The 26,491-nt window shown below is 28.6% G+C and overlaps 1 protein-coding gene across 3 annotated transcripts; it reads left to right on the top strand.

The window, feature by feature from the left end:
- The first annotated feature begins 17,211 nt into the window (after positions 1-17,211).
- On the top strand, positions 17,212-25,800 carry LOC135923780 (rab proteins geranylgeranyltransferase component A 1-like). 3 transcript variants are annotated; one of them, XM_065458716.1, is made up of 12 exons: positions 17,212-17,310; positions 17,474-17,540; positions 17,581-17,656; positions 17,699-17,844; positions 17,938-18,208; positions 18,851-18,974; positions 19,223-19,456; positions 20,679-20,828; positions 20,935-21,049; positions 22,246-22,456; positions 22,528-22,756; positions 25,300-25,800. In XM_065458716.1, exons 1-12 carry the CDS (start codon positions 17,259-17,261, stop codon positions 25,644-25,646), a joined length of 2,022 nt encoding a protein of 673 aa, XP_065314788.1. In that variant the 5' UTR covers positions 17,212-17,258; the 3' UTR covers positions 25,647-25,800. The 3 variants fall into 3 exon arrangements, with proteins under 3 accessions (XP_065314788.1, XP_065314789.1, XP_065314790.1); XM_065458717.1 differs by having other exon boundaries at positions 25,394-25,565; XM_065458718.1 differs by having other exon boundaries at positions 22,528-22,731; positions 25,300-25,486.
- Positions 25,801-26,491: the final 691 nt, after the last annotated feature.

Below are 26,491 nucleotides of genomic sequence, written 5' to 3'. Positions count from 1 at the left end.
GATATTTGGTTAATAACATTCCGCCCAAATATGATTTATAATTATTTTAAAAGAAAGAAATGAAATCCGGGTAATAATTCCTTTTATTTTTATCATATAAACTAACTTTTTAACATTATCATCCACCAGATATATTAAAAACGGCAATCTTCAGGCTTTTACAAGCAATGGTAATAACTAATAATTATATGTTATTAACAGACAATGTTTAGCTTTTATAATTAGATATATTTTGGGGATCTTCAGTCTTAATTCAAGCATAGGTAATAGTTTTTCATATTTTTAACATATGTAATATTAAAGTTAAGAAAGAAAATTCCTTTAAAAATTAGAAGCTATTCATATTATATAAAACTTTATTCAATTAAGCAATGAACCCATATATTTTCTAAGTATAGATAATAATCCTATATCTTAAAAAAAATTTAAATCTCATGATATATGTTGATTGATCATATATTTAAATAAATTTAAATAATTAATCTTAAATTTAAATAGTTAATCTTATATTATTAATTGATATGTTTGATATAATTTAACTATTTCAATTACCATAGTCGACTTTGGTTATTTTTAATTTACTTATTATTCACTAAACGTGATTGTAAACATTTGTTATATTATATATTTTTCAATTAACTTTTATATATATATACTGATATATTTTTAGTTCTTTTAGATATAGAATAATAATAAAATATTTTAAAAAATAAATAATTTGAATAGCTTACTTCATGGTGCCCCGGTTACGGTGGTACGTTTTTCGTTTTTCTTTTTTTTTTAAAAAAAAAAGTATATAATAAAAGTTTAAAAAATCTTTTCTTTCGATTTCTTTTGTAAAAATAAAAAGTAAAGGAATTACTTATCAAATTCGTCGTTCGATATTGGAGATGATAAAAGGACAAATAAAATTTTTTGACTTTTCTTTTCGATAGTCAAAATTTTATCCAAATTTACAAAATTATAAAAGGTAAAAAAAATATATATATATATATATATAAATAAAAGAGTAATATGATAAAAAAATAGTTTTTCATCAAAATCTTTCAATTTCTACGTTAGGATGTTTTGTTTCAAAGCTTTTAACATACCACACTGCATAATTATTGATAAGATGTTGAGGGAAATGGGAGGATGCAGTAGATTCTCTTATGGCGAAATAACAGGACGAATGAAATTCACTTTTACTTTAAAACCCTCCGAGAGATGATCAATACTTATATGTCTCTTAATGGAAAGCCTTACGTTTTTGATGAAAATAAATTCATTTTTATATTTTGTGCAATTACGGAATATTAGAAATTAAATGTTAAATCTTAAATATCTTTGCAAACATTATACGCTTTATATATTTGACGTACTACATTTATAGGGTATAGCAAATTTTCCCTATGTTACGTTATTAAATAAAAATTTACGCGATGCTTAACAGACAGTCTATAGAATATTAATAAAAAATTTTTAATTTTCCTTAATAACTTAAAGTAGTATGAAATTCTTTGTGACGAGTCAAGTCTAGATAATAAATCAAATTAAAACTTAGTGGACTAAATCCTCTTTATAAATTAGAATTAAATTTTTCACAGACAAATTATATTGAAACTTAGTGGACTAAATCCTCTTTACGAATTTGAATTAAAATTTTTATAGACAAACTATATTGAAACTTAATGGACCACATTCTCTTGATTAAAATTAAAATTTTTTAGACAACTTAAATTTGATTTTAATGGGCTACAATGTTTTGCTTTTACGATTTTAAAAATTGAAAGTTTACTTTATTTAAATAAAATTTTATCATGGACGAAAAATTAACTCTTACACACACCTAATATGTTTCTAAATTTCCCAAGTTATCAGGAAAATTATCTGAGACTTATCTTAACTTAATTGAAACATACTTTGAGGGACATATCGAGTCAGACTCATCTAAAGTTAGGACACTACTATGTAGCTTACCAATTGAGATTGTAGACCAAGTTACGTCGATATGTTCTAAAGCACAGTTAAAAGACTTTAATACTGTTTTTAGTAAATTAAAACTAATAATTCCAAGTGAGGACATGAATGTAAATATAAAGAACTTTAACTTAGCGGTACAAGGTGCCGAGGAGTCCTTCCATACTTTTTATTTTAGGATTTCAAAACTTCATAAAAAATGCGATTTTGATAACGATACGAGAATGATTGAGAAATTAATTACTTGTTCTTTAAATGATAATATCAGAAAGAAGTTAAATAAACTAAGCACGAAGGCTTAGATAAGATGATGAAATTAGGAGTTGAGTTAGATGGCAGCAATATTAAGCCGGAGATTAGCGATACAAATTATATAGATAAAAACGAAAATTTTATAGATTTAAAAAATGATTCTAAAACTTTTAATAGTAAGGGGAATCTTAATAATTTTAGGCCAAGTGATATAAATAGCAGAAACTACCAAAACAGTAATTTCCGAAATAACGAGGGTCACTCTAGAAATTTTAGTAATAATCAATCTTCAAACAATTACAATTCAAACAATTTTGGTAGGAACAACGCTCGGCAAGATTAGGTTAATGATGCTTACTACCAAGTGAATGTATGGAAATATTTTAAATACCAATCTAATTTGCTAAATACCGACCAAAATTTATTAAAATGTAATAAGACCCTTATTATTTAATATATTAATACGGAATCACGTGGTCGAGTCCGGCCTTCTATATATCATCCCCCCAAGGATGGAACCACCAAGTTAGAATAAGAAAAAAAACATAATCATTCCTGGGATTCGAACCCGGGCTTGCCTACTAGGCCATAGAGGCTTTCCAAAAATCACGATTTTTCAAATATATATTATAAATATATTTGGTAGTGCCTATCCAAATGAAAAATGAACAAAATTCAAATTTGATAGATGGTACCTTAAGGTACCAAGCATCATTAACCGCAAGATTACTATAACAATTCAAACAATTATGGTAGAGGTACTTGGCAAAAAAACAACAATTCACTATTACGGAAGAAACTCCATGTGGCACAATAACAATAATGCAAACAATTATGATAGAAACAATGCCTGGCAAAACAACAACAATTCAAACTATAACGGAAGAAACTTCAGGTGGCACGATAATAGCAATTCAAACAATTATGATAGAAATAATGCCTGGCATAACAATAATAGAGATGGTGGAAACAATACATGGAAAAACTATAATCTAAGAAAACAAATACAATATCATGATCAGAGCCAAAGTAATAGCAACAATTGCAATATGAATATTGAAGAGATTGTGGAAAATAAAAATGATGTTACACAAAATAATAATGATAGTGATTTTAATATCAACAATTTAACCGAGCATAAACTCAATGACAATGCATTTATGACTTCCTTAAAAATAAACGATGTTACCGTTACAATGCAAGTCGATACTGGATCTAAATTCCCAATTATACCTCATGATATGGCTAAACAAATAGGTATTAAAGATCTTAAAAAGTCCACTCTACAACTCACAGCTTATGATGGAAACTTAATTAAAATTATTGGCGTCACTCAAGTTAAAGTAACCTACGAAGGTATCACCAAACACTTGCAAGCCTTGGTCGTTAAATCTAATAAAAATGCGTTATTGGGACGTATGTGGATTAATGCCTTTAGTAATATTTTGAACAAATTTATAGCAAACATTGATACTAACTATGAAGATGAAATAAAGACATTAATAAAAGATTGCGAATCTAAACTGACTAAAAAACCGATCAACAAAGGGAATGTCAAGATATATCTACGTAACGACGCCAAACCGAAAATCATACCACCTAGACGGTTACCTTATTCAAAGATAGACGCTGTTACTAGAGAACTTACGAGATGGATAGGAGATGGAGTCATTGAGCCGGTAACAGATGTCCGATGGGCAAGTCCGATAACCGCTCTCTACAAGGATAATGGGAGCGTTAGGGTTTGTGCCGACTTCAAAGACACTGTCAACCCAGCCCTTGAGGACTTCAGATACCCACTTCCAAGAATAAACGATCTTATCGCTAAGCTCAAGGAAGGGAAGAAGTTCACCAAGATAGATTTCAAGGATGCGTTCCTACAAATTCCCATCGACGAAACCTGCAGAGACATATTAACTATATCTACACACAGGGGGTACTACCGGTTTACCAGACTTCCTTTTGGGTTAAAGACTTCATCTGCGATTTTTCAACAAATTATGGATCAAATTTTCAGTGACATGAAAGATGTCGTATTTTATATTGATGATCTACTAATAACGGGAAGTAGTGACGAAGTTCATTTCAACAACATAAAGAAGGTTTTTGAAAGAATACTATCTCATGGCTTAGTGCCTAATTTTGCAAAAAGCTTATTTTTCAAAAAAAGTCTAAGGTTCTTAGGACACGACATCGACGCCAATGGAATCCACGCCAACCACAAGATCGAGGCGATCGTTAAAATGCCGGAACCAAAATCAGCCGCGGAATTGTCAACGTTTCTAGGTATGGCCAGTTACTACAGAAAATTTTTGAACAACTTAGCTGAAATAGCTGATCCTTTATTCAAGATTGCCAACAAAGAAAAATGGGAGTGGAATTTGGAACACTCCAAAAGTTTTGATGATCTAAAGACATTGATTAGTCTTCCTCCAGCTTTGACATACTTTAATCCTGAATTACCCATCGGAATTGTGACGGATGCATCTAAAAGTGGTTTGGGAGCTGTTTTGTTTCACACTGAAAAAGATGGCAAAGAAAAACCGATAGCTTTTGCATCAAGAACTTTAGCAAAATCTGAAATAAACTATACCAATATTGAGCGTGAAGCTCTGGCCATTATGTTTGCAATCAAGAGATTCCAAGAATACTTGATAGGGACCAAGTTTACTATTATAACCGACCACAAGCCATTAATCCATATTTTTACCAAAGGACTGAAAGATAATAGTACCATGTCCTAAAGATTACAAAAGTGGAATATAATTTTGGGGGGTTACGACTTTAACATCAAGTTTAAAGCTGGCAAATATAATGTTGTTCCTGATTGCCTCTCGAGATTACCACAAGTAGGTGTGGATGACGCTATTGATGATATCGCGATTATAAATGACTTTGGCGATATACCTCTGAGTTTTGACCAAATACGCGATCAAACATCCAAAGATTTTGAACTATCTCAAGTTATGAGTGACATAAGAAATAATGTGCCTATCCAAAATAAAATTTATGAAAATATTGAATACGAACTAAGTATCATTAAAGATTGTCTGTACAAAAGCGACAAAATAATAATTCCATCAAGTCTGAGAAAGAACATACTGAAGGCGTTACACGAAGGTCATTTGGGAGCAGGTAAAATTAAATCCTTAGCCAAAGATCGTATGTGGTGGTCTGGTATGGCCAACGACATTGATTTGGAAGTCAAAAGTTGCGATGATTGTAATATTTATCATGACAATCCAAAGAAAATACAAAATCCATGGGTAGCAGCAACTAAACCATTTGAAAGGATACACATAGATGATGCGGGTCCATTTTTTACAAAGAATTGGTTGATAATCGTTGATGCTTACAGTAAATTTCCGGTTATAGTTCCGGTAAAGAATATTACGACTGAATTCACGTTAAAAGAAATTTATAAAATTATTTTACTATTTGGTATACCTGAAACCATTGTTACAGATAATGGTACCAATTTCACGAGCAAAGATTTTGAAAAATTTTGCAGCAATTATGGTATAAAACATGTACTAACGTCGGCCTACCATCAGCAATCTAATGGACAAGCTAAACGTATGGTGAGAACATTTAAAGCTCACATGAAAAGAAACATAAAGATTGACTTAGAAACTGCGCTGGACAGATTTTTGTTCAACTATAGAAACACGCCGAATGACACTACGGGAGTTACACCGTCCAAGAGAATGTTTAACCGCGACATTAGAATAAAGTGGGATTTATTAAAACCTTTGGAGGATAAAGTTGATGAAGTCTACATATCGTTACCACGAAATCGAACTTTTAATAGAGGAGACTATGTTTGGTATAAGAAACAGGGTGATGATACGTGGTGCAAAGGCAGCATCAAGCTTAAAGAGAGTAACACCATGTTCCAAGTTTATACTGATAAAGGGATAGTAAGAAGGCATCTTGATCAGTTAAGGAAAAGAGAATGTTACAACAGTTTAAAATATTATGAAATTGACCCTAAGAATTCCTCTAAGGGGGGAAGTGTGGACACGAAGAATGAGATTAAGATACCAATTACTAGACCAATTAGAATTAAAAATAAACCTGATTACTTAAAAGATTACGTGCTTAAAATTTAAAAATTAAACGCTTATAAAATATGAAACGCTAAAAAATGTAAAACGCAAAAAATGTAAAACGCAAAAAATGTAAAACGCAAAAAATATAAAACGCAAAAAATATAAAACGCTAAAAATATAAAACGCATAAAACGCTAAAAGTATAAAACGCTATGATTAACTTAACACCTAAAAAATAATATAATAATCACTATGATTTATCATTCCTTATTCTGGATTAAAATTTTATTCCTTATTCCATAAATTATCATTCCTTATTACATATTTTATTGTTACGAAATTCAAAATTTTATTCGTGCATATTATTCATATATTTGATTTGATCAAATATTCCAAATTACATATTCCGATTTACCAAATTCCAATATTCGACTGGATTAATTATGAAACATGATAATAACAATTTTGAGAAATATGAACAACATACGATAAGGATATCAAGCCAACGATAACGTTCAACGATTTTATCAAACCTACGCGATTGATTCAAGCCTACAAAAAACGTACAAACTCACGCAACTCTAATAAACGATTTTATCAAACCTACGTGATAGAATCAAGCCTACGAGAACATTTGAGACTTATGCGCTAACCAAGAAGAAACCGAGTACAATCGAAACGGGAAAAACTTCTAGGACAACAAGCTCACAATGACTGCTGAGAAGAAGCTTCGTTCTTTGTAAAAGAGGGGGAATGTTGATTGATCATATATTTAAATAAATTTAAATAATTAATCTTAAATTTAAATAGTTAATCTTATATTATTAATTGATATGTTTGATATAATTTAACTATTTCAATTACCATAGTCGACTTTGGTTATTTTTAATTTACTTATTATTCACTAAACGTGATTGTAAACATTTGTTATATTATATATTTTTCAATTAACTTTTATATATATATACTGATATATTTTTAGTTCTTTTAGATATAGAATAATAATAAAATATTTTAAAAAATAATTAATTTGAATAGCTTACTTCAATATAATATTTATATATCTTAGAGGTTATGTTTTCAGCCAACATCATAATAATGGGAAAAATATTAATGTTAGGCTTGAGTTTGACAAAAATATTTTACAAGTATCATCAAAACATGATGATAATAACCAATGCTGCTAATATAATTAATTTTTTATAATATTATTAATTCCGGAATATTTGTAAAAATAATCATTATACATATTAATATTTTATCTTTTAAAAATAATTAATCTTGATTTCTAGCCCTATTTAATATGCACTTAATATATTCATATTATTCAAGTTTCATAGATTAAAAGATGGTTCTTATATATTTTTTTATTATGATCAATTTTAATTAGAGTTATATCCAGAAAATGATTTATTGTTTTTTCCATTGGTTTAGTGTTGTTTATTTATTATCGATTTCAGCTGTCCTTGGACAATATCTAGAAAATGTTATTTATTTAAGTTGGAAAATGTCATTAAATATTTTATGAAATTTAATTGCAATTTATATATATTTTTCTAATTGTTTTTTTATCAATCCATAAAAATTTAGACTAAATTTTTTTTTTAAATGATAAGTATTATTTATTAATTTGTGCATCTGTTAAAATTAAAATAATCAGATGCTACCATGATTATTGGTTACTCTCACAACATTTGCAAGTTATAAAATTATTTTTATAGCCATAATTTGTAAAATATTTATTTTTGCTAATATAAACTAAATAAATAAAAAGAAAACATAAAAATATAATTATAAAAAATGGTTAGTGGAGTCACTAGGTGGGTACATGAAGGAGCTCGAATCCCCTTATCGCCCCCCCCCCAAACCTCCCATTTTTTATGATCACTCAATATATCTTATTCCATGTTAAAAATAATTATTTTAATTAAATTCTTGCATATAACAAAATTTTGCAGAGAATTTAATTATAGATTTTATTTATTTTACAGATTATATTAAAAATTTATTCTAACATTTAAAAAAAAAAGAATTACAATAAAATATGAGCTTGTGCGGTATTTAAAAAAATCTAATTTAACAATTATAATATAATTAATACAAATGAGTATATTAATAAAACATAAATAATTCTTAATAGAGATCCGCAAAAGTAGGAAAATCTGGATCGGGTTGGGTCGGGCCCTAATATTTTATAAAAATATTCGGGACGGGTTGGGTCAGGCCTTGGAATTTTTTTTAAAATTTATCAATTTTATGTTAAATTTTTTTTAAATTTATCAATTTTATGTTAAATTTTTATGTAAAATAAAAATATTTTATTTTATTTATAAAAACTAGACGCTATATAACATATATCTTTTATTTTGACTAATTATAAAAATAAATTTCTATATTTAAAATGTTTTGATATTAGGCAGGGAATCTAAAGTGGAACTATACATGGAAAAGGCCTGCAAAGCATATTTTGGTCTTAAAGAGTACTCTATTCTGTCAAAATATTTATACCAAAATTCGACATCACAAGGTGATTTTTCATGCGATCCTGATAATTCATCAGAATAAAACTCTGAGATTTGCTTAATAACTTCTCGCGTTTCAGTGTATTTAGACTCAACCGATAAAAGAAAATAAAAGCTGTTTAAAATAAAATTGTGACTAATAAATCTTTCATTTAATTGAAATAAAAATGTATCAATAAGGGGAGTATAAAATATTTATTTTACAAAAATCCTCAATCGTAGATGCATCAATATTTAAGCGATTGGACTATCTAGAAACTACTCTAGGTCTAAAATTTTTAATCCCAAACATATTAGCGATCACCTTTACTTTCTCATTAAATTTACCAAATTAAATTATTAATCTTTTATTTAAAAATTAATTAAAATTTTTAAAACTATAATTAGTATAACATTATAAATTATATTATTAAATTTATAAATATCTAATTTAACTATGCGAGAAAAAATTTACAATATATTTTTATTGTTATTTAATATTTTACATATAATTTTTAATATATATTTTTAAACCATGTTACCATTTAAAATTAAAAATTATTATTTGTTTTTTTTAAATATATATCATTTTCATATGGTATATAATTTTACTTATAAATTGAAACCATTTTTTAAATAAAATTATTTGCAGTAAGAAAAAAATTTTAAATTAAAAAAAAATAATTTCGGATATTATAAGGGGGGGTTAACCCCCCCCCCCCCTTCTTTACACCACTGCATATAGATTTATTATAATTTATATAAAATTAACAAGACTATATAACTTTTATTAAATAAGTGCTATTTTAATTATTAGATTAATACTATAAATTATATTTTCACTATGTTAACAATTGCAATCAAATTCTATGTTAAAAATGGAATATCAATGTCACTCATAGTTTATAATAATTTTTTATAATTTATATGTAAATTTTTATTTTCGAGTTTATTTTCATATTATAGAATTATTAGTTTTTGAAATTAGATATTAAATATATATTAAAATTGACATATTTTATGACAAATAAAAAGTATATATATCAATGACATAACAATTGAAGCTTAATTGATTTTTTATTATTAAAATTATGTTATAACCACAATTAAATAAATATAATGATATATTAATTGAAAATAAAATAAATCCAATTTTATATTGCGATTTGTTTTAGCCGAGTTCAAATAAACAAATCAACTATATTACTCATTTTTAAATTTAATTTACTATAGTACCTCTTTCTAAGAGCTATTTATAAGATACAAACCAGCATACGACTTCGTTAAAACTCTTAATATATTTAATTGAAACATCTTTTACTCATTTATTTTATATTAGATAATGAAGAAAGAAGAGATTGATTTTGAGTAAAGCTTTAAATAATGGGAATAGAAGCAATATTGATATACAGACAAAAGAAGAGGAGGCAATGGAAGAGTTGGAGTTAAATTGTATTTAATTAAAACATCTTTTACTTATTTATTTATATCTATTAGATGATGGAGAAAGAAGAAATATTTTGAGATAAATACTTTATATAATAGAAATAATATTGATGTTGATAATATTTCAGACAAAAGAAGAGGGGGACAATGAAAGAGTTGGAGTTGAACAAAGTATGTTTAAATTAAAACATCTTTCACTCATTTATTTTATATATATTAGATAATTAAGAAAGAAGAGCTATTTATTTTGATAGGAATGCTTTAAATAATGGAAATAGAAGTAATGATGATATTATAGATAAAGGAAGATGAGATGATGAAAGACTTATTGAACAGAATACATTTAAAATACGGTTTTTCAATTTCAAACTATGCTTTAGATAACAAAAAGGAGTAATTGCTCAGAAATATAAACATTGAAAGAAAAATGTTAAGAGAAAGAAAATAGATAAATTAATTTATATATAAGATATTTTATTAGTAAAACAATAGAAGCTATATATTATGCTCAATCTGAAGATATCTCTTATGGTATTAAATGTTTTAATGTAATTAAAGATAAAATTAAATATGACATGGATTTAGAGATTATACCTATCGGTGAAAATTTTATATTAACATTTTTTTATATCATTTTAAAGTTACATTTTTTTAAAGTTACATTTTTTTAAATATCAATTTGTATTTTAAATAATTGGTTATTTATTTATTGTTAAAAAAAATATAAAAAGGAAAATTGTTTTTGGTTGAAAGAGTGGATAATAAAATGTAATTTATAAAAAATAAAATAAAATTATGAGTTATTCCCTGTCTAAATACATTATGGTAATAATATAAGAAAATTCTGTCTAAATACATCATGGTATTAATATACAATAGAGGATTCTATACAAATATTTCAGATTCTGATGTAGATGATATATCCTGATTGTCGACATCAACTATCTATATAAAAGGTATATTGGATAAAAGGAAGAAAAGTTATATTTTTATAATTCTTTACTTGCAAAATATATTTTACTCGAAATCACAAATATCTAACACTCTATAGATATTTTGTAATCGCCAATATTTAATAATAAATAGATAAATATTTTGTATTAAAAAATATTATCTTTAACTTATCAAAAGTTTTGTATTGTTTTACTTATTATTTATATACTAGTATTATCAAGTGTGCATAAGTGATCAAATATTTGATTATTAGTTCAGTCAAAGTTTGCAAATTTCATTTTAAGTATAATATATTAAAAAAAAACCCATTGTGTTTCGAGGTATATAAAAATAGGAGAACTAAGGTACTTATAAGTAATAGGGTTTGGTAAGTATTTTCATCCAAAGGGGAAGATATTAGACCCTAAGAGCTCCGAGATTATATTAGTTTACTAATTTTCAGTTTTTCAATAGTGTTTTAATAATTACAGAAGGATTAGAGTGAAGTAACGATTTTATATGGTCGATTAAAATAGTGTTTTGTGATAATTATAGATATTTTTGTCGAAATGATAAATATAGTATTTGGTATAGAAATAAAAAAATTAGAAATGGACAACAAATACCTAATACAGATTTTCGATTAGTATAATTTTTAAACGGGCATAAATATTTACATATTATTTATTGATAATTTGATTTAAATGCATATCAATACTTAGTACGTTTTATAGAAATTTATAGCTTATTATTTATATTTTACCGACAAATTTATTAAAAGAATGGTGTGTAAACTAGTTTACAAAGAGAGAGAAGTCCCAATTCTATTCTGTTTTCCTTTCTTACTTTGGTATAATCTTATAGTATTATTTCAAGTTTTATGAAATCTTACGTGATACGTGATAAAAGCGTTTTCGCCCTCTGGTTGTGGATACAACAGAGCTACGCTAGGTTTTCCTCAAAAATCCATCAAACTGGATAGTTAATTAAGGGGAGAAAAATGAGGAGCCCTTCACACGTTTGTGGACAAGCCGCACGTACTTACACGCGCAACAGTCCGAGAACTGTTGCTTAAACGTCTATAAGCTAATAAACAAAAGAAATGGGCAAAACAAAAGCCTATACCCAAGAACTGCAAAAATAATTTAATTACTTTAAGGGTGGGTGGTGGCTAATTTTAAGTTTAACATCTAATGTAAGCCTTGATAATTACTATCAATAATTGAGAATGTGTTCGTATCAATTGAGATTAGAATTTATTCATGAAAATAAGAAAAAGCTAATGGGTTACCGCAAATTGTTTTAATAGGTAAAAATTCCAGTGAATAGGCAAAAACTAGTCAGTAATAGGTTTATAACTATCCAGCAACGAACACCACAACAAAGGTTTTTTTTTTCCAGAGAAACAAAATACTCTATGGAGTGATAGATAGATTATATAGCGAAAAAGGTCTTTGATAATGATAAAGATATGAGAGAAAGGAACTATGACGCAGAAATAGGAACCAGCTCCGTAAGTTTTAGGAAATGGAAAAGTAATTGTTGGCCAGGACCAACAAAAGGCATTATGGCTTGATTGTTATATGATAGTCCATCGCTCACGGAAAGACTCTACCAACAAACATAGTTACAAAACCTCGCCACCCCCCTGTCAACTGGATTCTCCATAAATGAAATAACAAATGGTCAAAGACGAAGAAAAAACAAAGCTCTGAGGCTAGATAATATCATAGCAGAAAAACCAAAAGTAGCACCTATAACAAAATCGCTACCTATTTGCCCTCTTTCAATAAAATATGGGAGAGCAGAACTACTGCAGTGGGATGGAACAAAACCTACCTAAGTAACTACCCAAAAACTAAGATCACAGAAATTAAAGGGTTATTGAGCTATAGCCATCACATCCTGTAGCATGGAAAAAAAAAAATTATTTTTATTTTTTACAAAAAACCACAAGCGTATTACCTACACCGAATCTTCCCCCCCCCCCCCAAAAAAAAAAAACACAAAAGTATATACAGGCCAAGAAAAGAAAATACAGGAGCCAAAAATTAATTCAGAAATAATTATGCAGAGAAAGTAAGTACAAACCCCCTTCTACTTTACATTTGTAAATTATAGCAGAGCTATTGATAATGTTAACCACAGAGTTGTACATTTGCTCAAAATAAAAAGATCTTCAAAGATCGTAAAATTTGAAGATCTTTTATTTTTTAAAAATTTTGTGTAACGATCTATAAAGATCTTCATGATATTTATTTTTTTACCCCTTTATTAAAAGCCCAGATGTTTTTCAATTTTATTAATATAATATTTCTTTTATGTTTTATACCTCTCCTCCTGCCTTGATGAAAATTGAAAAACATCTGGGCTTTTAATAAAGGGGTAAAAAAATAAATATCATGAAGATCTTTGAAGATCGTTACACAAAATTTTTAAAAAATAAAAGATCTTCAAATTTTACGATCTTCAAAGATCTTGCTTTTTGAGCTAGATCTCACTCAAAAATCTTCAAAGAAGATCTTTTGTACAACTCTGGTTAACCATGCAGCTTCGTTGTCAGAAAAGGGAAGACCCCGACATCTTCCAGATCTAGAAAACCACTAATACATGTTTGGATGCTTCGAAATCAATGACGAAGAAAATCCCCTGCCTCCAAGGTAAAAAGGAGTAAAACAAGGCTAAACTCTTGCCACTCCTAAATAAATAAAAACATAAAAATAAAAACAAACGAGAAACACTGGCAACGACCAATGCATTTTATGTAGACTCCAATTTAGATGTAATGTTTTGAAAAATAAAAAAGTTAAAGACGTTAAAAACAGTTTTCCTCTTTATTTTTCAAAAGAAAACAAGTAACCACTTCAAAAACTTATAGTTAGAACAGGGTAAATGTAGTCACAATGTATTTGGGAAATATACTTAATAATAAAAGTAGTTGCAGAGAAGAAGAAAAACTAGAATACAAAGGCGAGTGGAAACTTTTAAACGTATACAAAAAGTATGGAAGATGAGAGAGAAATCGGTGTTTTCTAGACTGAGGGCACATCCACTATTCCTATATTAGTCTATGGAGGGGGCGAACATGTTAGAGAAACCAAAAAAACTGGGGAAGAAAAAAATAAATAAAAAATAAAATAAAAGAAATAGATGACTATAAACAAATAAATATCTCATAAACAAAAGAGGATACCCTCTACCTCAGAATACTTTTCGAACTCAAAAACTATGGAAAAATACAAAACATACGCAAGAACTAAGTTAAAAATAGCCAAAGATTAATTTCTAGCCCACATAAGAAACGCAAATCACAAACTATTTCTTAAATGTCATTAATATATCTTAACTCATATAATGGGAAATGTATAGAAGTGCAACAAACACCTAAGACATTGTATATGTAATTAAAAATATAACACGGACTAATTTAAATTACTACATTTAGTGAATAAGATAAATAAAAGCTAATGTAAGTGAAGTAAGTAATACATAGAAAAGGTCAAAGACAAAGTCAGGAGGTAAGTTGAGAAATGAAGAAATTAAATAACCTGAAAATACAGAAATAAAAAATAAAAAAATTATGAGAGGTTTAGGTAGTTCGATTTAATTTTTAGTAATTTTTTTATAGATTTTTTGTTTTTATTTAGCCTTAGGAACTGCTTCAAATTTAAGTTTAGATCCATTATGTCCTTCAAGGCTCTGTAGAACCATAATGTCTTATATTTGCAATATGTTTTCCCATTAAAGGAGTATAACCAATTAATGGCATCGATAACGAGACTATTGTTACTATGGTTTCTCAAAATATGGGCAAAGAAAGTAATACGCTTCTTTTTTAAAGACACGTGAACTTGGGTATGGTTAGACATCTTCCAAAGGTTTTCATTTGAGATAATATTAGGGTAGAAACAATTATGTATCACCGCCATAAAAGTGAATCGGGATGATGGTTGAGTTGAAGATACGGAGTCTTGTGAAAACGGATATCTCTCTAGCTTTCCACAGTTTAAAAAATCTATAAAAAGCCGCCCTAGCATTTTGTATACGAATTTTTAGTTCTTCTTTGCAACTACCTTTATTGTCAATGGTTACTTATAGATATTTAAAGGATTTCACCACCTTAACTAACTTTCCCCCTACCACCAAATTATTCAGAAGAGGCGCCAGAGACGAGGGCATTATCACTGTTTAATCAAAGTTAATATCCAAGCCAATCTTAAAACTAAAGGAGTTCAATATAAAGATCAAATTTTGGGTTTCTTCCAAACTTTTTGTTATCAATACTATGTCATCAGCATAACATATCACCCTATTTTCCAAGAAGAACGACTGACTGGACCTTAATTCTAAGAGATTCGCAGTAGCCAGCGTATCTACTATGATTTTATTCATAAGTATATTAAACAATAGCGGGGAAAAAACACACCCTTGTTTTACCCCTTTTTTTGTCCAAAAAGATGGAGAAACCTTATTATTGATTTTTAAGGAGGCAAAAAGACTACTATAATATGTTTTAAGGATCCTTATAATATTAGAGTCAATGCCACATTCGGTTAAAATCTTCCAAAGCGCATCATGGTTAACATTATCAAAAGCACGTTTAAAGTCGATAAAAATAAAGTAAAAAGGTAATTTATACTTCTCACATTTCTGCATTATAATCTTTAAAGCTAATATTGGTTCGTTTATATTTCTACTTGGACGGTAAGCACAAATGTATTTAGACAAAAGGTTAGGTGTAGAGGAAAGAATGCGGTTTTTAAAAGAACCATAAAATTTTTGATGCAATAGACGTGAGAGCGATGGCTCTATAATCCTTGAATTTAGATGGATTTGGAATTTTCGGGAAGTTGCAAAAGATAGTCCCATATTCCAATCCGCTGGCATCATCCCAGTAAACCATATCTTGTTAAACAAAGGCAGCAAGAACCGAGAGATCGCTAAGGTAGCTGCTTTCAGATGTTCTCCTGTAATGTTATCCGTATCCCGAGATTTATTATTCCTAAGCTTCTTAATAGCGGCCACAATTTCAGCCTATGAAAAGTTTGCGTCCAATTGTCCAACATTTTGACTAGTGGATGGGATTAAGGTAGGCCTCCTAGAATCAAAGACTCCCATATAGTGATCCAGCCATAACGCCATCTGTTCGTCGGGGTCAGTAATTAACTTATTATTATCCAGCCTTATAGTTGGAAGTGTCTTAAACACTTTGGCTTTACAAAAATAATTTAGTTTCTTGTAGGCGTCGAAAGTTCTATTCTCCCTCATATCCCTGTCTATCTCAAAAGCTTTTTTAGCAATAAAAATCCTTCTATCTCTCCTTAGGAGTCTATGAATTGAGGTCCATAAATGATCGCTCTCCTTGTAGCTTGAGTTGAGCTATCATGCGAATGGTGTCATCGGATAGCCATTTCTGTCTTGGTGGAGAATTTTTGATGTTAGGGAGATGATTGCAGGCATCAAACAAGTTGTTTTTGAAAGACACCCAACATTCTTCAACAGACTGAGACTCCGATGAGGATAAGAAAGTTGCCTCCATATAATTTAAGAATAGATCGAGCTGTAGTTTGACTGCAGGACGTTGCAGGTGTGTTGCATTCCTTTTCCAGGAAAGGTATCTAGGCTGGGGTTGAAGAGAAGGACGCCGAGAGTTTCCCCATAAATTTCTCACAGTAATACTGGCTCTGATTAAGTTATGATCAGAAATATTATATTAGGTATTGCTTTTACATCGATGAACCAGCTATGAATGTTCGAGATGATAAAATCGATCTGAGATTTGGTAATATTCCTCCTGAAGGTTAGGGTGTTAGATTCGCTGTGTGAAAAGAAAGTATTTTCAACCTTGAGGTTTATACTCCTGCACATCTCTAATAACTTCCTACTGTCATCACTGTTTAATTGAGAGAGAGCTATTCCCAATTACCCCATCTCTAATAAAGGAGTCATCTTTTCCGATCCTAGTATTTAAGTCCCCAAGGATTATCAAATTACGACTTCTAGGAAGAGAGTTAACAATGTTTTCGAGGTCATCAAGGAATGCGAGCCGTTCGTTTTAAATGCTACAATATTTAATACTAATATTAGATTAAATCATCTTCTCTTTTTTAATCATATGGCAAATAATGCATTGCCTCAAAATGTAGATATTTTGATTATAGGGACAGGTAAAAATTAATCAATATTATCTATGTTAAAATATGATATTTTACAACTATTATTAATTCAAATTTTATTTTTTGCACTTCCCTAATATATAAAAAATAAAATTTATATTGAACATCTAACTCAATTGCAATGCCTTTGTTTAATGTATCAATATATTTTTAGGCTTGAATGAATCTATATTGTCAGCGGCATTATCTTGCATGGGATTCAAAATATTGCATATTGATAGGTAAATCCTAAGAGTTTATTTAGTATATAAATTTACCTAGCAATTCTTTTTATGGGGGACTTAATGCATCATTTTCATTTCAGCATTTGATAGACATAATAGAAAATAAAAAAATAGTATTATCCTGTTATATGTAATGTTCTTTATGATATCACAAGGTTTCAGATTTTGAAGATAACTCAAATTCAATTTTATTAGAAGAATCATTAAATTATCAAAATTTCCTAGACCAAGGTGAAATATTTCACAAATTAGGTGAAAATATTTTGGATCTATCTGACATTGAATTTGTCTTAAATCAAAAGTAGAGAATTTATTTTCAAATTAATTTTTTGCTAATAATTATTACCCATTTGATTTTTTATCCATTCTTTAAATTACAAAATATTTTTATAAGAGATGATTATGGCATGAGAGATAATGTTCTTTCTCTAGAAGTAGCAGAAAAAAATAATGATGGTAGCACAAACATTGATATGAATGTTAAAACAATAGACATCAAACATATGCTGAAATTGAGCAGGTCCTTCAACATTGACCTATGCCCAAAATTACTAATGGCAGGCAGTTCAATGTTTAAACTATTACTTAGTTCAAATACTTCAAAATATTTGGAGTTTCAGAGAGTGAATCTATTGATGACAATGTACCAAGGTAAATTAGTCCAGGTAAATATAATCCCTATAAATCTTAATCTTATAAAAATAAGATTTCATAATAATATTCAAAAATGGATAGTAAGAGGATACTGCAAAACAAAACAAAAAAATGTGTTTGTTTTTAACTTTTCAAAAATAAACTAAAATCTCATATTTTTGTTGCAGCAATCTTATTTTAGAAAACCTGGATAAACCTAAATTAATTTAACTAGGGCTTTGCCTATATTTTTGCCAATATTAAAATGACCTGATTATAAATGTATAGGCAAAAAAAATTGTTAAAAACCAATCCAACCAAAGCATAGGTTGATTTTATTTGCCAATATCCATGCCTTAAAATATTTTTTGTTTGATAAATTTAAAAGTTTTATTAACATTCTAAGATGCTTATGCACTAAAAATTTAATTTGTAACTTGTGCCAATTCCATGATATAAACATCTATAACATTTTAATATCGGCAATAATATTGTCACATCCCCATTTAACCAATTAGTATTCAATATATTTAATTTTATCAGAAATCACATATTCAGCATTTAAATATCCATTCGATTCCCATACAACTTCTATTTTAAAAGCATTTGGGCAGAAAAATAAACAAATTTTAAAAACAACAAATAAAAGTTTAATTTTTAAAAAAAACACGAAGGTTCCCTGTAACAGATCTCAAATATTTAGAAGCGATAAACTGTCCATCGTAGAAAAACGTTCTCTCATGAAACTAATTTCCTTCGTTTTAAACTGTGATCATTATGAAATCGAAAAGACAGATGGTTTATTTATATTATTTATTGGGTTATGAAAAATGAAGGAATGGAAATTAAGTTATGCTGAAAAATGAAAAATTGGAATCTCTTTGCAAAATCCAGCTGCATTTATGCATAAGATACTTAATTACTTTAAGTTAAAAATAGTCCTACAAAATATATTAATTTTTTCCGATCTGAATGAGTCAATAAACGAAGCCTCAAATCTATAATTTCCCTTTACATAATATACTATTTTAATATTTCCTATAAAGATTCAACTACATTCATGACCTACCTTCAAAACCCCCCTTACAGCATGACACCACGATTGATACATTTCCTAACTTCCGCTATAACCTTTACTTCTTCAGACGAATCACCGTTGGAAGGCGTTAAAGCTTTGAAACGTTTCTGCTCAAGCCTTGAACTAGTCAAAAATTTAACGTATACAACAGGTCATAATGTGATGGATGATAAATCCAACGATCCAAATAAAATTTTAGAAGGTTTCTACATTTTTTTTTATAATTATTATTTTTTATTTTATTTTCTTCTTTACTATGTTTACTATTGTTTTTTTTAAAAAATAAATATTGGTTGAATAGATTTATCACTTTTAAATATTTCCATGTCGAATAATCCTTAATTCAATGATGTTCTGGTTATTTTTATGTGTGTCTTGCTTCAACTATTTTTGAAAAATAAATTCATATTTCAAAACTTCAAGAACGTGAATAAAAGTAACTTTATATGAACATTTTGTCTACCTAATAATTTTTACATTTTTAATGGTCGCAGTATTCAAAACACTAAAAAATAGAAGTTAAAAAAATATATAAACCATACAAAAAATAAATTATAAATCTTGTACTTCGCTTAATTTAAGCCATCTATAAAAATGGCTAACTCAATATTTTAGCCAGAAAAATATTTCCTACGCCTTAGATTTCGCTAATAGAAGTCCAAATCTTTGTACCATAATATATACAAAATATTCAGGCATGGAGAAAATAATGAGTTAGTTTTCAAAAATCGGCTCAGATGGAGCTATTTTGCATCACTATTTTCCACTTATTTAATAAATAACCCAGCAAGTATTCAAACTCGCAGAGTAAAATTATATTTAATTCAAAGGCAAAAACATCACAACAAAAACGATTGTTAATTTGATACTAAAAAAATAACTGTCCGCCATTTTCAACTCTATGGTTAGATTAGGTAAGAATCGGAACAAATTTAAGGAAAATAATTTAAAGAATGAACAATTTTATATATAATTATAGTGGCGAAATGACAATCAAAATTGTGATGATGCGCAAAAATTTAGGGGCATTTGAGCAAAGGGTTTTTAAGAAAAATATTTGAACAGATAAATTTTTTTTAAACGAAATGAGCTGACTCCTATTTCGACAACATTGAAAGAAAATTTTTAAGATTTTAAAACTCCTATACCTATATTATGATTTATCATTAAGTTGTTATTCGGTGAGTATAGTCTTACTCTTCAAACCTATAAATTTTCTAGTCTGTTTTTGATTAATAATATAAATTCATGCAAGAAAAAATATTATTTATAAATATCTATGGAACTATAATCTATAATGTTACTGGCACATTTGATTACCAAGATTTGTTACTTTACTAGACCAGGTATAATATTCCCTACATTACTTTGTTGACAAGGCAACCTTAACAACACTAATATTTACTTTATAATATACCGGAAAGATACTAATACCGAAATGGAGATTTTACCCTATTTGTTTCCCGTATTTGGTAGTGGCGAATTACCTCAAGCATTTTGCAGACTCTCAGCTGTTTACGGGAGTAGTGGCCAAAACGATAGGGTCACCTTCGTGCTCAATACTCGCATAGATGGTTTGTAAAATTTTATTTTACAGCATTTTTTAATGTATATTTTTTATATTAGTCATTTATTCATAAAATTTCCCCCCCTCCCCCTCATCTGAATGAATAAATAAAGGATTGATACTCAAAAAACGTCCTCCCGACGAGGATACTGCTATTAATAATCAAATTCCTTCGTCTTCTCAGTCGGAAGCACCACTTTCTTCGAATTCTCTCGCCAAAAATTATGAGTTAATTTTTTTTTTAAAATAATGTTTTAATCATTTATATATTTATAATCGAATAGTGTCCTGTTTCAAAATCATAAAAGACTATTTTTTGAAAAAGCTGTTATTATATAAGGAATCCATGTCTGTCTAATCAAAAAAGGATCCTTATATCATTTTTGTATTATTATGCTAATAAAGGAAGTAAGGGGGAAAAAACAAAGTGATTTGAAAACCATGAAGGACGATGAAAGTGGTTGATTGCCTGATTCAATGATAAGGCAATATTTTTTTTACGGGGGGAGGGGATGTTACGATTTTTATTTTGCGAGGCGGTGCCTGTAAATTTCTCATTTACTCGTCCTTCAAGTCTTCAAATGATAAAATTCTGATTAGTGATTTTCATGATTATATTTTTTATTTACCTTTATTTTTTTGTTGTTTTTGTTAAAAAAATATCTATCATATACTCCGAGTTGACCGAACTTTTAAAAATACTTAATCTAAAAGGCCAATATTTCAAGCTGAGACCTATAGGCCCGGTCCTAAGCTCAGCCTGGGTACACGGGTCGGGTCGTATTTTAATTTTTTAAATATACCCGGTCTGGGCCGGGCCTAAAAAATTTTTTTTTAAAATACCCGGGCTGGCAAAATATTTTAAATCGCCATTATTAAAAAAAAATCTCTGCAGATTTCTGATTTCAAGCGGATCCACTTAATTATTTTTTATTTCATCTAAAAAACTTTTGAGTTAGAACACCCTTTTTGGGTTTTTTAATATTTGGTGCATTGTTATTTTTCGTATTTATTAATTTATTTTTTTTGATTTTTTGGCTATTTAATAATAAGGCCAGTATATATGGGGAAAAAAGTCATTAGCCAAAAATAAATTCTTAGCCAACTGAACTATAGTACTCTTAAAAATTGATTTAAAGCACTAATTCCGAAAATTTATTTGAATGCTTGGGACTTTATTAGTAAATTTAAATGAATTACATCATGCCCTAACGAAAAATATATAACCTGGCTTATACCATCGGTGCCCTCTGACTAGTACTTATTAATTCCTAGCAATCAGTTTCTCCAGCCAAAAAAAATAGAAATCGAGTGCTAAATAAAATTCATGACGTGTCATTAAGCATAAAATCCGGTTATTTGCAAATGTTTAATTTAAAAATTTTATCAAAATATCATTATTTATTTTAAAATTAATATACTAGATGCACTTCAGCTATTATCAATGGGCAAAAGACGAAATTTAAACACGTAATTATAGAACAAAAATACCGAAAAGATATTCTTCGCTCACCTATTTTCGGGGAGCAGGAATTCGATTTTTCACCCCAGCAAAGATATCCACGCGCTATTTTTCTCATCGATTATTCGTTATGCGACTCTTCGCATTGCGATAAAGATTTTGGGACCTCTAAGGTAGAAAATATATATATGGAAAAGGATTTTTTTAAAAAAAATTTATTATCCCCCCCCCCCATTCCCTACAGATTTCTTTCTTACACTCTTTTCAAAATTTTTCTGACATTGATGAACCAAATGGAAATCAACAAAGCACCGAATCCTTTCAACTTTTAGAACTAAGTCACGTGTCATATTGCGTTCCGATTGGCTATTATTTGTATCACGTTACCTCTTCTTCTCCCTTGATTGACCAGAAGGGAGAAACTCCTTCTAAAAAAAGTCCTCGAGAAGTACTGGAACCTTTTATAAAATCAGGTTTTATTTGTGCGTTCGAAATTTTTGTTCATTTAAATTTCGCATTATAATTTTAAATGTCATCTTTCAACAAATATTTTGAATTAAAGAATAGCATAAATTCATAGAATTTTTTTTAAAAAATGACCCTTCGGCCATATTCTGGTTTGATCTATTTTGAAACAGCAGCCTAAAAAGTAAGAGAGAAAAAAATGCGAAAAATAACAATGCTGCCAAACACTTGATACAAGCAAAAATAGGGTATCCTTGTTCAAAAGCTGTTTCGAGCTGAGTATCAAAAATAAGTCGAACCTGCTGGGACTCGGGTTTCCTACTTTATTAAAATTTAAATGATACCTAATATTTTTTTTTTACCTTACTAAATAAATCGTTCACTAGCTTTTAATGGGTTGGGGGTTGCGTTTTGTCATTTATAGCCATTTCGTTTAATATAGCCAATTCAATAGCCAAAGCTCTCAGTTAATAGTTCGAAGTGCCAGTTAATACCGTGATAAAATCTTAGTCTTTTGAAATCCGAATTATTTTTTTTTTTGAAATTGTGTTATTTAAAAAAAGAAGGGAATCTCATTTTTTTAAAAAAGTTAAGAGCAAAATGGGAATTTAATAGTGACCATCATATTTTCACGTATTATAATCAAATTCGTGCTCTTTGCTATTTGCTCTAAAACTTGGGCGCTATTTTTTAGGAAGTCTCACGTTATTATATAGGTCAAAGCCATGCTTAGACTTCTAGCGGCCCGGTACATAAATATATTTGAGAAATTTTAGTTTGTTGAAATTTTTAGCCGAATTTAAAATATTATAATATAAATGGTTGTTTTTTTTTAAAGTATGCATGTAACTACAAAGTCTGAGGTATATATCCACACGCAACGAACATTTTTTGCTTGCAAAGCATAGTATGATGTATTATCTGCGCAATCGAAAGAAAGCACAGTGTTATTTTTAATGGAAAATAAATGATAGTGCGAGATGCAGGCTATCAAATAGGTCCTGGCTCTTGATTATACTATATCTATGATTTTAAAATGGCCCAAGTAAATTTCCCACAATTAATAGTTAGTCTAATAGCGGATACAAAAGACATTCCTATATTTGACACTTGATTTTTTAAAATTTATTTAAACGTAGGTCAACTCGCCCCTTTGAGAACTTACATCAACTATGCAGAGGCACATCCTCGCATAATGCCAGTTTTTTAACAAAGATGCTGACAAATTTTTTTATACCTATGAAAAACAATTAAGTTATCAAGGGTGGCTATAAACCCTCTCCTGTTTGGTTATTCTTTTTATAAAATAATATTTTGTATGAATTAACTTATACCTCTACACATAAAAACTACATTACATAAATAAAGTAACTTTTAAAAACAATAAGGAAGGTGCAGGCATAAAACAATGAGGAAAGTTACAGGGTTATTAACGATTCATTCATAGTAAGAGCGTTTTGCTCAGGCGATGATAAATTAATCGCTGCGTATAGTTCAAAATTATACATACGAAGCAAAACGATTAAAACGCTACAGCTGTTTACGTATATTTCAAAAATTAGCTGTAATTTTGCTAGCGATTAATTTCACATCGCTTGAGAAAAGCGCGTTTGCTATAAATGCGACTTAAAACACTAACACATTACATACTCAAATTCTGTAATTTTTTTATTGTATCTTATTTTATATAGAAAAATTGTTCTGGTTATTATATTAATTGACTTTTAGTCCATTTAAATCTGATCTTGGATATTATTATTTAAAATATTATAGTTAATTTATAATTCTACCATAATTCCATGTAGGGTGCCGACTTAAAATGTATCCGTAAGGTGGCCATTCATTTGTTCTAAAAATATCTCGACTTATTTCTTCTTGCTTGAATTTGTGATAAACTTTGCCATGCCATTCCTATTAGAGATCTGGTACGGGCTCAGCCGGGTCTATTTTTTAAAAGAAAATAATTGGGTTGGGCCTAATATTTTTTTAAAAATTTCCGGCCGGGCCGGGTCGGGCTTAAATTTTTAAATATGATATCATTTCTATTGTCAAATAAATTAATATATTTTAAAATTTTTGCAAGAAACAAGGCGCTAATATTTTTTATTTTTAGAATATTTATTTTACAATCAAAAAAATATAATTAAATTTTTCTATATTTAAATAAATGGCCGAGCCGTAAAAATAATTTTTATAAAAATGAAAAAAAAAAGTGTTTTTAAGTTTAATAATGAAATATTCTTTTTAAATCAAAATATCATGGATTATCGTTCGTTTGAAGAAGATAAACCATATCCTTGAACCAAACATAGCAAAATTTATTAAGATTCTATCAGTCCAGAAGGAAAATTTATAACCATATAAGGTTATAATATGAAATATGTTTATAAGTGGTTAATAAATTATTGGTACTTGAACAAGTGCAGTCCAATTATACTCAAAGTATTAAAAACATTATGATAAACACATCACTATCAAAAATATATTGATCATTTTCCATTTATAAACTTCCTTACCACCCCCCTCCCCTTTCTTTATATAAACCCCTAAGTCATCCATTCTTCGCATCTTAACGATTCTCAAAATATGAAGACTTCGAATCCATTATGGACTCTTTACTTTTCCCTTCCCTGTCCATTTTCTAGCTCGATATCGCGGCCATCTTCAATCATTAGCAATCTGACCTTCGTTTCAGCTCCTGATAACTATGTCACGGCGCTCTATTCCGATCAATCGATCGCCCAAAACCGGCATATTTTTGAGTGCTTAACCGATCAGCTGGTATCCACCAATCAACCGACAGGCATTGATCAAGTTTCAGCGTTTACCAATGATAGGAATATTTTCCGATACGATATATCTAAATCATCTTTGCATTTCGGCAAAGGGGAAATTTAACGTTTCTCACTTACTCCTATTTATTATATTTTGGATTATATTGTCACTTGAATAATGTTAAAAAACATTTACTCTGGCCAATATTTTTTTTGATATTAATTTCTTGCCTAAATTATATGTATGTGATAAAACAACTATTACGCGATAAATAAAATAGAATTCATTCTTCCAATATCGCTTACACTTATTCCAAGAATTACCTAAGCTAAATGGCGTTAATTAAAATACCGTAAATTTTTTTTATTTTCATAAAAAGAATGTATTTATTTCCTTGAGGTAGAAAGCATTCATTGAGTTCATTTATATAGTAATTATGTCTATATTAGAGATCGGTTCGAACCGACCTTTTAAGAATTTTTAGAAAAGTTTTTCGAAATAAATTTGGTACAAGTTTCTCGGTCAATATTAATTTTTTTTTAAAATATTTTGCGCATTGTCTGTCCCGAAATTGAGCCTGTGGATCTGTAATGTGTTTCTTAGCGTCAACTTATTTTTTTCGGGAATGTGTACATGTGTTTATTATGGTAGGCGGGAAAATTGGTTATTTTTCAGCAATGTGGTTAAATCTAGAATAAAAGATATCTTATAAAAAAAAGTACGCAAAAAATATATGAAAAATCATCTTGAAAAATATATTTAAAAAATTGAAGATCAAAAGATATCAGTAATAAAGTACGTAAAATATAAAATCATCTTAAAAAAAATATATTTAAAAATTATATATTATATATAAAAAAATGTTATTAATTAACCAAGTAAAATACTAATGTTAAAAAAGTATTAATAATATAATATTACAAATAAACACATTGCCTGATTTAACCAAGCAATGTGTATATTAGTGG

This window comes from Gordionus sp. m RMFG-2023, chromosome 2, assembly GCF_954871325.1.
Source record: "Gordionus sp. m RMFG-2023 chromosome 2, tfGorSpeb1-WG-v2, whole genome shotgun sequence".
Lineage (NCBI taxonomy): Eukaryota > Metazoa > Nematomorpha > Gordioida > Chordodea > Parachordodidae > Gordionus > Gordionus sp. m RMFG-2023.
Note: the sequence above shows the minus strand (reverse complement) of the source record. Positions and strands in the feature narration are given on the sequence as shown.

Excerpts from the sequence above, each read along its gene's own strand:
- LOC135923780 (XM_065458716.1), top strand. The coding sequence starts at position 17,259 with ATGGCAAATAATGCATTGCCTCAAAATGTAGATATTTTGATTATAGGG. Across the intron at positions 18,975-19,222 it reads TGAAATCGAAAAGACAGATG|ATTCAACTACATTCATGACC; the intron begins GTTTATTTATAT and ends TTTCCTATAAAG. Across the intron at positions 22,757-25,299 it reads GGAACCTTTTATAAAATCAG|TCATCCATTCTTCGCATCTT; the intron begins GTTTTATTTGTG and ends TAAACCCCTAAG.